Consider the following 13,996-nt stretch of genomic DNA (forward strand, 5'->3'; position numbering starts at 1 on the left):
GCTGCACAGCTCCCACTGCACCAACTGCAAAAGAGAAAACAAGTCCTTTGAATTCCATTAACTTACTGGTCACGCAAAATATCTCCATCCTGATTAGGGTAGAAGGCGAGTTTGAAAATGCGATTCATCACACTGCGCTCTATGGCTAATTGTGCATCCTGGAGCTGCTCCTCACTGGCGTTCTGCCAGATGGCATCCTGAGCCATAGCCCCGTACAGGAACTGCAGAAAATCCTCCACTTGGGCCGTTTTATCATCTGCTGCCGTGAGTTTCTGGAAATCTGATAAAAAAGGAGGAAGAGAAAGAACATTCGCTTAAGTAAAAAAATATTATTTCTGGTAAGTTTCTCAGGCACATTTAATGTGCAGCACTACATGCTCCAGGAGCAAGAACTGACTCCAAATTCCTTATGTGCTTCATTTAGTCAGATTTGTGCACAGAGAATATAGAACCAGTTTGGTCTAAGTGGCTGTTTTGAGTTTCCTGGTGTCACTGTCTCTTATGCTGTGATATTTTTGAATCTTTCATTCACTTCATTCACACTGTTACTATCTCCCATATCTTCTAAGGTGCAGTCATAGGTTCTGGACTAAGAACTGAGTGCTGCAACTCAATTTATCATGTATCAGTAGATATAGAATAATTAATAGTACTCATGCTTCTTCCATGGGGCAGATGATGTGATTTAGCATAACTTTTTGGTCAAGTAAGGTCAAATTACCTTCATTCTCTCAGCCCATGAAAAATGCAGACAATTACTGTAGCTTAGCTACCACAACATACTGTAAAGTCACAGTAATGTGCCTGTTTAGCCATTAATTCACCATGTGAAATTAGAATCATTTTAGGAATCTACTCCTCAGATCAAAAGACATAGTTTAAAACTTTAACCCAAGTCAGCATCTAAATACAGAGTAAAGGAATATAAAAACTTTGTCTGCAATAATCTCACCTTGAATGAACTCCCTTATTTTCTTCTCCTTGCTCTCCAGCAGTAGCCTCACACAGACTGTAGTGAAGTACCTGTTGGCCACTTCTTTATCTCTCAGGACTCTCTGCAGGAGCCTCTCCAGGTGTGCCTGTGTGGTCTGCAGGCCTTGGCGACAGCGCGTCAGGTACGCGATATACGGAGCTCTTTTCCTAAAGCACAGAGCTCTGTGTCAGGTTCACAACAAAGACAGAGGCTAGCAGCTTTACAACCTGCTGAGTCAGAGTGCAAAGAACTCTTCCACTTGTTCCTTCTGAAACAAAACAACGCCTGAATTTGGAAGTTTGCCTCACATGGGTGAGACAACTGCATCCTTTTGTGGGGAAGCAGAGATGCAATAACCTGGTTTGGTAAAGTACACTTTAAACCAAAAGGGAGCTTCCCAATCAGCTGGTGAATGAAGGCAGGGACCTGGGAGCCCAGGGCACAGGGTACCTGGTGAATGAAGGCAGGGATCTGGGACCCAGGGCACAGGGTACCTGGTGAATGAAGGCAGGGATCTGGGAGCCCAGGGCACAGGGTACCTGGTGAATGAAGGCAGGGATCTGGGAGCCCAGGGCACAGGGTACCTGGTGAATGAAGGCAGGGATCTGGGAGCCCAGGGCACAGGGTACCTGGTGAACGAAGGCAGGGATCTGGGAGCCCAGGGCACAGGGCAGCTGGTGAATGAAGGCAGGGAGCTGGGAGCCCAGGGCACAGGGTACCTGGTGAACAAAGGCAGGGATCTGGGAGCCCAGGGCACAGGGCAGCTGGTGAATGAAGGCAGGGAGCTGGGAGCCCAGGGCACAGGGTACCTGGTGAATGAAGGCAGGGAGCTGGGAGCCCAGGACACAGGGTACCTGGTGAACAAAGGCAGGGATCTGGGAGCCCAGGGCACAGGGCAGCTGGTGAATGAAGGCAGGGAGCTGGGAGCCCAGGACACAGGGTACCTGGTGAACAAAGGCAGGGATCTGGGAGCCCAGGGCACAGGGCAGCTGGTGAATGAAGGCAGGGATCTGGGAGCCCAGGACACAGGGTACCTGGTGAATGAAGGCAGGGATCTGGGACCCAGGGCACAGGGTACCTGGTGAATGAAGGCAGGGATCTGGGAGCCCAGGGCACAGGGTACCTGGTGAATGAAGGCAGGGATCTGGGAGCCCAGGGCACAGGGTACCTGGTGAATGAAGGCAGGGATCTGGGAGCCCAGGACACAGGGTACCTGGTGAATGAAGGCAGGGATCTGGGAGCCCAGGGCACAGGGTACCTGGTGAATGAAGGCAGGGATCTGGGAGCCCAGGACACAGGGTACCTGGTGAATGAAGGCAGGGATCTGGGAGCCCAGGGCACAGGGTACCTGTAGTCCTCGGCGATGGAGGCCAGCAGCTTGCGGCAGGTGCGGTTGTCGAAGCGGCTCACGCAGCGCATCGTCTCCTGCAGCTGTGCCATCAGGTTCTTGTCCTGCAGGTTGATGGCTTCAGCCAGCTGAACTTTCAAGAAGCACACAATTTCATTATCTAACAAAGAACAAAGGAAAAACATTAAGGAAAAGAAATGTAGGCACGATGAAAATAAATTATCTTTGAATATGGGAAACACATTAATGGTTTAAAACAAAACTTCTGTACATTAGGGAATAAATGTTCTTTTAGAACAATTTAAGAAGCCTTTTTGAATTTTCCAGCTATAAGAGGATAAGCCTCCATACCACTATCTTATCTAGCATTAAGAACCATTCTGAAACGTGAAGAGGACCCCATAAGGTGACATGTTCACCTGTCTGCAAATAAACCCAGAGTGAATGAAAGGATACAACACAACACATTTATACTAAGTCAATATAAAGACCCAGTAAATCATTCAAGTGGCACAATTCCCCAACAGCACATGTATTTTCAGAGTCTATTCTATAGCTTCAGGCTCTACCTGCCCTGTGTCTGTGATACTTCATTACAAAAAAATCTTAGAGCAGGCTGAGATGGCAGTTTGTCTGTGGAGTAAGAATGAAAACATTCTGGGGGCAAAGGGCAGCCTCTGCCCTCGATATTTATGGCAAAGAGAAGGGACCATAAATGGTACAGTACAAGTGCTATTACACAGGGACAAGGAGAGACACACACAGTGCAAAGAGCCTGTACCTTCAGGGTCTGTGTGGTCTGGGAGACCATTCCTTGTTGAATGTGTCAGCATTGGGAGGGCAACAGAATCTGCTGAACAAAGAGCCAATCTCAATTTCTTCTTTGCATCCCTTAAAGAGGAAAAATATTTTCTTAACACAGTTGATGAGAGGTCTGCTTCTTCAATAAGAAATCTTTACTTTCTTTTTTATTTAATACTGCCCAGAAGTTATTAAACATCATTTTAATATACAGCATTGTCAAGACTTTAGAATATCAATTCTTTTGATACAGCACCATTTTCAAAGAGATTTTTTTAAACACTGAATTGCTCTGTCCTCTCTGGTTACAAACATCCCTCCACCAGTGGAAATATGACAGTCTGAGATACTTAAAACTAAAAGCACATCAAAGTTTACAATGAATCTGCATGAAGATTCTTGTGGGAACCAGTCACACAGCTTCAGCTTTTAATTCTACTTTGTGGGTAAGACGAAACCTGGAAATGTCCTTACCTATAGGAGAAAGCAGAACCTTGTGGCTGTGCTACTTGACTTGCAGAGTCGGGGAGGTCGTCTGCAGACATGTTCTGCAAAGCCTCATCCCGCGGGGAGTCGTGCATGCTCTCACCATCCCCAATTGCCTCTGTGGAAACCAAAAACATACTGCACCTCAAGAGAGGAGTCAAGAAGAAACCAGACTAATTTTCTGCTCATATTCTAAGGTCAGGGTTGAATGGAGACAGCAAATAAACCAGCTAGTTCTGGATACATGAAAAAACACACATTAAAACATACAACCTAGAAGCTCCTAAGAAGAAACTTCAAAAGTTTTGGAAGGCACTTCTTATGCCATTTAAAACAAAGCAAAAAGCTGGTGGGAGATGTGCTATCAACACCCAGCTCCCTCAACGGCAATACAACAGAGCTGTCCTTGGGAATACTGATTTAATTCCCAGCCTCTGAGGGACTGTCCCCCAGCTTATTTGACAAAACATTCCTTGTTCAGAGCTCACATTGTTCAGCTGCTAACACTAACATTGGTCTAGAATGCTGAAGTGTTTTTATCTTTAAGGAGCAGAAGCTATGTTGGTGGTGATTACAAAGCCAGGCTCTCACCTGCACTGTCATAGTTCACGATGGCTCCTTCACTGGGACTCGTTCTCTTGATTGCATTCCTGTACTTGTCCAGAATGTCCTCAGCAGCTTGTGCCTGTGCACTGAGCCTTGGGCTGGGATCATCTGAAAGGATCATAAAAAACAGCAGGAGTTGTTGGGCCAACTGAAAGCAAATACAGAAACTTAAGCCTTCACAGTTGGACTCTGTTTTTAGCCAGATCAAAGAGGTGCCTGTGTTCTGTGCAGCCCAAATTCAAATGTATTAATAAATCTGAAGCGAATCAGAAAACAAACAGTACAATCAAAGACAACAAATGAAGTCAGATCCTGAGCAGATCCTCAGCACATTTATACTGCATACACAAATGGTTCTTGGGTATTTGAAGACTTCAAGAAAGGATCAGGCAAACAGAAAACGAAACAGCCAGGTTCAAACCATGATTAATTTAACACTTAAGTAACTATTACAGGACTGTGTGTACAGCTATCCTTACAGCTCAGCTGTGACAAGGACAGGAGCTCTATAATGAGGGCAGGGAAAAAGTGAGGGCTTGAGTTGAGAATCCACTACACGCCCAGACAGACATGTGACAACTTAAAAACAGCCTTCAAGTCAGGAAATCTTTATCCATTTTTTTATTCAAGATGTCAGCTCAGAACACAGACTGCAACAGCATGTACCTGTCTGTCAACAGCTACCTGGTGGGCACTCTGGAGCTCCAGGAGGCATACTCAGAGAAAATTGCTATGATGATGTTATTCACATACCTTGAAGCGTTGCGTATCTGTCAGGCACCATGTCATCCTTGTCTTTTTCTTGTTTTTCTTTCTTCCTAAATGGAATAGGAGCTGAAAATGCAAGGTACCTCATCAAAGACTACTCTGAGATAATGGCCAAATAGCAGAAACTTCAAGGAAGGGGCTAATGCAGAAAATTTTCATCAAATCAACTTCCATAAAAGCATAAGCTTATCCATGGTGTAGAGCAGAAGTGTACTGTCATCACCTGCAGCCAGCTCCACCTTTAACACACATGAGCTCAGGCAGAACAGTTTTGCCTTCCAGGTACAGCACACTCTAGGGAGCTACTACCCAAGGGAGTCAGGTAGCTTCCCATTTTTATTTACATATTTATTTATACTTTGACCATAAAGGTGACTAAAGAGATAATAAAGGCAGTGTGAACTCTGACTGAAGTACCAAACCCAGAGAGACATGATCCTACCTTTGGGCATGGCAGACACAAAACGTTTCCTCCACCAGGGCTTGTTCCTGTCAGACTTCTCATCATCACTGTCTTTCCGTTCCTCAATCTGCAGAAGAGCAGAGTCTACATTTGAGCATTTACCAAATCAAGTGTAAAGAGAAAATTTCTCCTTCACATCAGCTTTTGCTACGCTGACTGTAAAAACAGAACTACAGCAGAGCACAAAGAGCAGATTAAGTCAGAAATATCTCTCCTAAAGAAGACATCCCACAAACGCAAACCCATAGCCACAAAGAACCTTAAATTTCACTTCTTTCTATTTTAAAGAAAATTAGTTTTCAGGCTGCTGCAGAAATTTAACACTACAATGAATCTGTTTCTAAAGTGCCACCAGTAAACCTCATCCAGTAAATTTAAGAAAAGCCAGACCCATTTAAGCCACTCTGGACATTTGCAGTTTTATCTCATAAAACGTTACTGGCCAATGTTTAAAGGCTAACAGAAGTGTGCTGTAATTCCTTAGCTAAAGACATTTAATTCCAATTTTCTGGCATTAGATGTGTAGTTAAAGTGGGCATGAGAGACAAAAATAAAATGCTAAATAGAAGCCTCACCTCTCCCCTGGAGGAGTCCTTGCTGGGAGATGAAGATGAGGATTGAGAGGCGGCCGCCAGCGCCGCCGGCCCGGTGCTGCTGGAGGCCATGGGCAGCTCCCTGTCCTCGTTCCCAGCCCGTCTGTTCCAGCCAGGGTCACTCATGGGCCTCCTGCCCGAGGACACGATGTCTGAGCTCCTGCTGCGCACCAGCCTCTCGGGGTACGAGTGTCTCTGCTTGAAGGCTTCCAGCTCCGCCGGCACCAAGGCGTGGCAACCAAAGCTTGGCAGCCGGGCCTCGTTACCTCCCACGGCTCCCTCCAGGATGGGTGGGTCTGGAGGTGGATGAGAGGGTCTTGCATAGTGCACTTTAGGCCTTACTACAGCTGACACGCCTGTGGACACAAGCAGAAAAGAAGCCACACACTTTTCTTTCAATATTATTCCAAATTACCTGATTACCTGGTACTAACATAGAACCATTGAAAATGCCTATTTTTAAAAACAAAGCCTAATCTTTATAACTCACCCTCATTTGAGGACAGAGGGTCAAACAACGCAAGCAAAGAATCTGTCTGAGAAGGAGGAGATGTCAACTGACTGGCTCCTGAAATACAGAGAGAACAAAGTTAGTGCCACACCAAAACTGCCTCCAACATGAGAGACACTGGAAAAACAGACTTCAGCAACAAAAGTCACAAAACTTATACTGCAAAGTATTTGTAAAGATATTCCTATAAGGAAAGCTCTCTGAAGTATCTTGAAATGATCAAGGAGTTACATCACAAAAAATGGGGAATACTTGAGGAGCAGCCCAGTTCCAAAATGCAAGAGGACAGTCAATGTAATCAAACTGAATTAGGGATCTTAGATCTAGTACAGCAAAGCACTGGAGGAGCCTCTTTGTCAAACAAATACAGGACTGGCAAATAAGGAAAATATTTAGCTTAGTCACTAGCAGTTTGAAATTGGGGAGAAATTGTAAAACTTAAGGATTCCATAAATGCCACTTGTTTTTATCAGAGATTCCAGATAAGTAACTTACCATGGGCTGTTTCATCCATGTCAGGACTTGTCACAGAATCTTTGCCCCCGAAGTCAGAGCTACATTCAGACCTGAGGTCCTCAATCTTGTTAGGAATATCTTCAGATGTTGCACTAATACCTTACACATAACATAAGAGGCATCTGTAATAGTCTTTCAAAGAGCAAGGAAGCAAAATCCTGTGGCTGTTAAAATGTTTGGTGGACAGTGAGTAATCAAGTTCCAACTCACAGTAGCACCTACAGACATTACAAATTTCTTTACTCATAAAACAACAGTTTATTTTTGCTCCACAGCCTCAAAAGTGTTACCATAGCCATGAATACACTCTGACAAGAGGCATTAGAAAAACACTCCACTCTTACATACTTTGCAGAAAAACTAGAGCTATGATTTATTTAAATAAAACAAGTTGTTTTAAATGCAAGAAAGTTTGGAGTTTCTTCCAAAGCAACACTCCTCTGCTAACCACTGCTATTGCAGCACAGGGCATCCACCTCTCTGCTGCCTTTTTTATTTCTTCTGTGAGGTGAACAAAGAATCACAGCTCAGAAAATTCCAGAACGAGTGCAGGAAGTTATTTTATGAGTGAAGCGATGTATAATAAAGCACGTGCAGCAAAGTGAGCGCTGCCCATGCTGTGATGGAGCAGCACTGTCAGACAGTTCACACACCTGACACAACGCTCAGGCCGGGCGTGCTGGGCCGAGAGCTGACCTCCCTCACATCTGTGTCATCAGACGTGCTACCCAGCCCAGAGCAGCTCTCCAGCTCTTGGAGCCTCTCCTCCTGTTTTAAATCTGGAGCCTCTACAAAAGGGAGACAATGACAGTAGAGAGAGAAAGTATCATTACTCAACGCCATGCTCCCTAAATATTCACAAGCAGAAGGAAGGGGTGGGGGGTGATTCAGTGTATCAACTTTAAAGATAACCACTTCAGCTAGAGTTTTCTGCTATCCTTTGGTACAGAAGGCAGGACTCTGCACAAACAGCAATGCTCTGTCTGCACAGGCACACTAAGGAGTGTCTACTGTTTTAATTGTTGTATTTCTTAGACAACAGGATAGAGTCACATCTTCACTAACCAAATAAACCGTGGTCCTGGATAGCTCCTACCACAGGGAAGGAAAGCAAGAACAAGTTTGCTCTGAAAACCCTTCTCTTCCCCTTCAGACCTTAACAATTTCTTAGGTAACAGAAGTCTCTCCCAATGCTTTCCATCTTCTTTCTGCCTAGGAGCATTTTGTCCTTTTTATCCTGGAAGTATTTGCAAAAACTAATTTAGGCCTAGGACAGTAATTTCTTGAAGAAAGAGGAAGAGGAAGAGGCTGCTGTTTTGCATTCTATGCCTCTGGAAGAGTCTTAGAATCATGCTAAAGAAATACGCAAAAACTGCCCGATTCTGACCTGAATCACTTGGTAATACTTCCACACTCCACGCCTCACTTGTGGTTTCTGATATGGTTGAACCTGTGCAGGGATCAAGCAACACGGATCCTGAACCTGGCAAACACAGCAAGCTGCCTAGCATGTTCTCTGCAGCTGCACCTGCAAAAGTAAAGCCGGAGCGTATGGCTAGAGCTGGGCCTGGGCAGTCAGCTCTAGAGAGAAAAGGAAGAACACCTCTTAAGTGTCCTTGGCAAAGCAATCAGGAAACACAGCGTTGAAAAGAAACGAGTAACTAAGCACAGTCCAGGTCATGCACACAAAAATCCTCCTAGAGCAAATCTCCAGTTGAGTTCATGGAAATGCCCCTGTTAAGGAAGGGAGGAGGAGGAGGAGGAGGAGGAGGAGGGCTCTGCAGCCTCGGGTTCCAGAGCAGCACAGGACCTACCCAGAGCACACCCGTTACCTGCGATCTCCTGCAGCCGGTCCTCGTCGATGTTGGGGTCGAAGTCACTTCCCAAGACATCTGTGCTCCAGGTTTCACTCACAGTTTCTGAAATGTCTCTGTCATCAGTCAAACCCATCATGTCACGGATTTCAAACTTACGGAGCTTGTCATCCAGGTTATCCTGAGTGGTGGCTGTGGAAAAATAAACAGTTCTTGATTTTCTGAAAGGCTTCTCCAATTATTTCAGATTGAAAGCCTGTAAGAGTACATTAGGAAAAAAATCCCAAACAAACAGCCCCCTAATTCTGTCAGGTAAGGCAGTGGTTAAAGGACAGCCTGTAAAGCACTATTACACTACTTAGGAAATGCTGCCTGAAAAAAAAATTGAGACATAAGAAGAAAAATCTGGAAGTACACGTGGTAATCTATCAACTAAATGGACAGAAAAAATAAATGAAATGTAGTGCTACAAAGACCCTGATACAATTCCTGTAGAGGAACAGGATCACAGAAAAAGCTGAGGCCTCCAGGGATCATCCCAGCCCAAAGTCCCTGCCCTGGTCAAGGACACCAGGCTGCTCATGATCATGTCCAGTCATATTTTGAGCATCTCTAGGCTGGAGACACCACAACCTCCGGGCAACCTGTTCAGTGTTTGACAAATGGACATTAAAGACAAAATTGCCCAGATACTTCCAGACTATTCCAATCCAGATCACCCTATTCCTGAAGGGAAGAGCTTGCTATCAGGCAAAACTTTACAGTTTCCTATAAAGGACTTAAGTCTCAAAATTCCAGGCAATTTCCTTTTCCTAACAACAGATTACAAAGACTACAAATTTGCAACCTCTTTCCCAAAGACTGGTTTAGCATGTGCAGCAGCTCAGGCTCTGGGAAGAGAGTGGCACCTGCCTTGCTCGTGCTCCAGCAGCTGCAGAGCCTCCACGCCGTTGCTGCCCGAGGGGCCCGCGCCCAGCTCCGACACCGACTCCCCCTCCAGATCCAGGGAGGACACCGAGTTGGAGCGATTGGAAGGGCCTGGGAACACAGATTTACTTCAGAACTCATTTGAATAACAGCTCCTAAATACCCAGCATGAACAATTCAGGACACAAAACTCACTAGAAAAATTACAAGAAATGAAGTAGCAGTTCCAACACAAATTATTGAATCTCACCACTACTGAACTTAGCTGGAACTTAAAAGCCAATAAAGTCTTTGTCTTTAACTTATTTACTTGTTCATGAATTTGTTTTCTTATTTTGCGGAGACAGAGCAAAAATGAAGTTATGGAAGTCATACAAAATAATGCAAAAGTGATGTGTCCAAACTTCTTCCATCCCACAGACATCTGTGCTCTGTTATGTCTGAGGTTCCTGTAAAGGAGTTGTGCAGAAACTATTCTGAGATATGTAAAAGCTAATTAGAACATGATGAAAAATAAGTCTGAGACATTCAAGTTTAGAGCTAAGTTACAGCTCTTAATAACTAGTACTGCACTTAAGCTTAAAACAAAAAAAAAAAAAAAAAACAAAAGCCCCTCTATTTTCTCTTTCTAAACACAGTCAATCTTTTTCTTCCCAAGTCTCAGATTCAGTTATGCCTTTGTAGGTCAAAATTTAGCTCCAGGCTTTATTCCCTGAACAACTAAGAAAGAAGACAGGCTCTCAGAGTGAAATAGCACAGTCCTCAAAACAGCAAAGCCAAGATGCTGCATTTAACACACCTCCCTTTTACAGTTAAGGGGGGAAAAGCCAACAGAGCAACAAAACTTCTTCAAGACTTAAGCAGCCCTTCACCTTCAGATATTCCTTCCAGATTATCACTGCAGAGGGAGAAGCGCAAGGTTTTGTCAGGTTTGCCATGGAGCTTGTTCTCGTCGATGGGGACATCGCCCTGCCCGCCATCTGCAAGCTGCATGTTTAACACCTGCAGGGCAGAAAGAAACAAGGCTTCATTTAAATCATCTATTTTGCAGATCATTAAATAGCAAATAAAACATTGGAGACATGCTTTTGTATTGTTAATGGAACATTAAAATTTCTTACATTCTGTTAGAAAAAAAGACAGCATCCTCCCGAGTCAGAGCTTGGGGAGAAAGAAAGGAACCACCCCATGGACATTAGGAATGTCCTGATAACAAGGGAGCCACAGCTCCCTCATCACTCCCCAGAGCAGAGCAGTGTGGAAAGGATCTGCACCAGGCTGCCAGAGGAGATAATCCCAACCACCAGGCAGGGAGCAAAACTGGAGGCAGCAGCTGTGCTACAGCTGGAGAAGGAAAAGGCTGGAACACCAGCCCTGCCCCAGGAGCAGTCTGCAGGCACTGATGGCACTGTGAGCTCAGCTCTGCCCTCACAAGAACCTGGGCCTGTGCCTTTCATGAGCTGCCAAAAGCATCAGGATCAGTGCTCCAGTTCTGCCATTCACCTGTGTCCCTGGACCCAGAGACACAGCAGTTTCTTCATGCTCAGAAACAAGAGCCCAGATTTGCTCTTAAGCTTCTTAAGGGAGGGAACAAACCCACCTACCAAAGGCCAGGAAAGCTACAGCCCCCAAGCTCAGTAACACAGAGTAAGGATTTAAATTCCCATTCCAGCTTTACTATCAAACTTAGCTTTGCACCCTCCCTGCTGTGCTATTAGAGAAGACAGAGGCTGCATGGTTCAAAACATCTGAGATGTCAGCATTTCTGGATACCTCATTTTCTGACATCATTCCTGGAGTAATCTGTGGACCTGTCCCCAAAGAAATCACCAGCACTTCTTCTGGCTGCACTTCAGGAATAGTCTCCTGGGAGGATCCTTCATGATCTCCATGCTGGTCCATTAGCATGTTTGATCTACTTCTGCTTCGAGTGGCTGAGAAAATATTGCAAAATATCCACATTAGAAAGCTTTTCCTTGTGTTCAAGGAGGAAAAAAAGACAATACAATGGAAATACAGAATTGTAGTGTTTTAGTTAGCAATACATACTAAGTAAATGTTCAAAATCAAAGTGTTATTAAACTTTTGAGAGATGGAACTGATGTTTAAACTTGAGTACTGCCCTGTGGAAAAGGAAACTTTCAACATAAAAGTTGAGAAGCAGAAAAACAAGGAACACTGTGACTTGTTTGCCAACAGCAATTCAGCCTTTTCCAATCACAGAAAGAACTTTTATACGTTATACGAGAAAATTAAGTTTGTTCCCAGACACACAATACAACATCAGGTGGTTTGCTGTGATTACTTTTCCACTCTTATGTCCCCTTTTCAACTGGCCTCAGATTCCCACATTTGGCTCCACAGAAGTAAAAACAGCCACATGAAATTAAGGTTTCTAAGAATGGCAGCATGACATCAATTGCTACTTTATTTGACCCAAGGAAAACAAGGCAAGTGTGCAGAAGTGGCAGCCAAATTTTGATTATCTGACAGAGGGGTTTTTAAAACCCACGTGCACACAAAGTGAGTTCATCTACTGCAGAAATGTGCCAAGGGAGCTGATAGCCAGGTGGCCCAAAGGCATGCTGGGTGATGTGACACGAGTCCGAGTTGCACAGAGGAATGGAAAGAGGGCATTACCCACCAAAAGGGGTTACTAGAGTAATGTGAGCTGACAGATTGGTAGCAGAGGTATCCCAGGCAGTAATCGCTGCCAACTGCTGTCCTGGAGTTCGAAAGCATTAAAATGAAACAAAAGAAACAAAAGCTTTGAGCAAAAGCTATTTTACACCATAAAATAAATGTCATAAAGTGCCACTACTTTAGAGGTGTAAGACCAGAACCATTCAAAAGCAGAGTTAAACCAACATGGGACAGGTTTGTTTTCAGGGTGGTTTTTGGGGGTTTTTTGCCACTTACTGGCCTCTGCATATTTTCATCCATTTACACACCAACACCAAATCTCTCAAACAAAAATATCCCACATGGTCATATTCACATAAATATACACTGAAGAAGAGTACCACGCTTCCTATTTTAAAATAAAGTATTATTAATATGGAAAAATCTAGACCCAGAAATCCTATTCTAAAAACAAAACCCAACCAACCTAAAATTGCATTCCAGAATACTGACAGTTGGAATTAGAGCAGGCAAGGAATGGAGAAAAGAGAAACCTTCTCTTCTCAGCACATACTCTAAAAGTCCTGCTCCTGCTTATTCACCCTCTTGTCCATTTGTTCTCTAACAAAAATGTTAAACTTATTCTATCCCACTAATTAAATGCCTCTGCTTCCATCTTACTACTTTCCTAAGCAATTTTCCCCCTAGATCTGCTTCCCACCTTCAAACCTTCCCTTACTGCCACTGCCAGTCACCACCTTTATGACTCCCAACCACTCCAGAAATTTTCTCCACTTCAGGCTGGAGTGATGAAGGTCATTCACCACACTTGCATTAGACAGTAAGGAAGTTACCGGGGCTTAAGAAAAATCCTTCACCATCTGCACAGAAAAAGTAGGAACTGCAGGTGCAGGTGAAGAGCAAGCCCAACAGAAATGCCTGAGGTGTCAGACACCAGGCGGGAGCTCCGCTCGCTCTCCTTACCTATGGGCAGCCGGTTTTTTTTGTTGGCTGGAGTAGTTGCAGGAGACAGCTGGGGGGTGTTATATGGAGTCATTTCTAGGCTGCTGCTTTTCCCTGGTTTGTTCTGGGGTAAATTTGCCAGCAAGTTTTCCAAAGCCATCCGATCTTCCTTAAGCTGATCGCTTGACATCACGTTCCGCATGAAGCCAACCTGAACACAGACAATGGTTTGGGAAGAGCTGCAGCGCAAGCCAGCCTGCTTTTGCCAAGGTGGGACATGAGGGAGCAGGCTGGCCGTGGCCCTTCCCAGGAGCAGGAGGCATTACCAGGGCAGTGAGCTGGCTGTAGGTCATGTACACCACGGTGCGGCTCAGCCCCTCCAGCAGGTTCACAGCCGACATCGGCGGAGTCTCGACCGCGCGCCCGTCGATCACCACGTCCAGGAAAGCAGCAACACAGCTCTGAGAGACAGCAGACAGTGTGAATGACACACCACCCCTAGAGTTTGGAACGAAACTTATGACAGGAGGTAAGCAGCTTACAGAATAATTTAAGTTCTGCTTCCTACTTCTGAAATCCTGGGATAAAATGGCAGCTATTTTAAG

The 13,996-nt window shown here is 44.7% G+C and overlaps 1 protein-coding gene across 4 annotated transcripts in view; it reads right to left on the reverse strand.

Annotated features, from left to right (window-relative positions):
* The window catches only part of GAPVD1 (GTPase activating protein and VPS9 domains 1), a 30,447-nt gene that overhangs the window by 5,520 nt on the left and 10,931 nt on the right, over positions 1–13,996 (reverse strand). For 3 of the 4 annotated variants that reach the window (XM_059865093.1, XM_059865092.1, XM_059865094.1), the window contains exons 6-24: positions 13,718–13,852; positions 13,413–13,602; positions 11,580–11,740; positions 10,679–10,808; positions 9,792–9,917; positions 8,898–9,071; positions 8,453–8,593; positions 7,719–7,853; positions 7,045–7,164; positions 6,529–6,606; positions 6,021–6,394; positions 5,425–5,512; positions 4,968–5,048; positions 4,200–4,322; positions 3,597–3,726; positions 3,103–3,212; positions 2,322–2,481; positions 953–1,140; positions 67–280 (exon numbers count right to left, since the gene is read on the reverse strand). In XM_059865093.1, coding sequence (XP_059721076.1) covers positions 67–280; positions 953–1,140; positions 2,322–2,481; positions 3,103–3,212; positions 3,597–3,726; positions 4,200–4,322; positions 4,968–5,048; positions 5,425–5,512; positions 6,021–6,394; positions 6,529–6,606; positions 7,045–7,164; positions 7,719–7,853; positions 8,453–8,593; positions 8,898–9,071; positions 9,792–9,917; positions 10,679–10,808; positions 11,580–11,740; positions 13,413–13,602; positions 13,718–13,852 — 2,858 coding nt within the window. The remainder of the gene's footprint in view (positions 1–66; positions 281–952; positions 1,141–2,321; positions 2,482–3,102; positions 3,213–3,596; positions 3,727–4,199; positions 4,323–4,967; positions 5,049–5,424; positions 5,513–6,020; positions 6,395–6,528; positions 6,607–7,044; positions 7,165–7,718; positions 7,854–8,452; positions 8,594–8,897; positions 9,072–9,791; positions 9,918–10,678; positions 10,809–11,579; positions 11,741–13,412; positions 13,603–13,717; positions 13,853–13,996) is intronic. The other variant, XM_059865095.1, reaches the window with a different exon arrangement.

This window comes from Haemorhous mexicanus, chromosome 21 (genome assembly GCF_027477595.1).
Source record: "Haemorhous mexicanus isolate bHaeMex1 chromosome 21, bHaeMex1.pri, whole genome shotgun sequence".
Classification (NCBI taxonomy): domain Eukaryota; kingdom Metazoa; phylum Chordata; class Aves; order Passeriformes; family Fringillidae; genus Haemorhous; species Haemorhous mexicanus.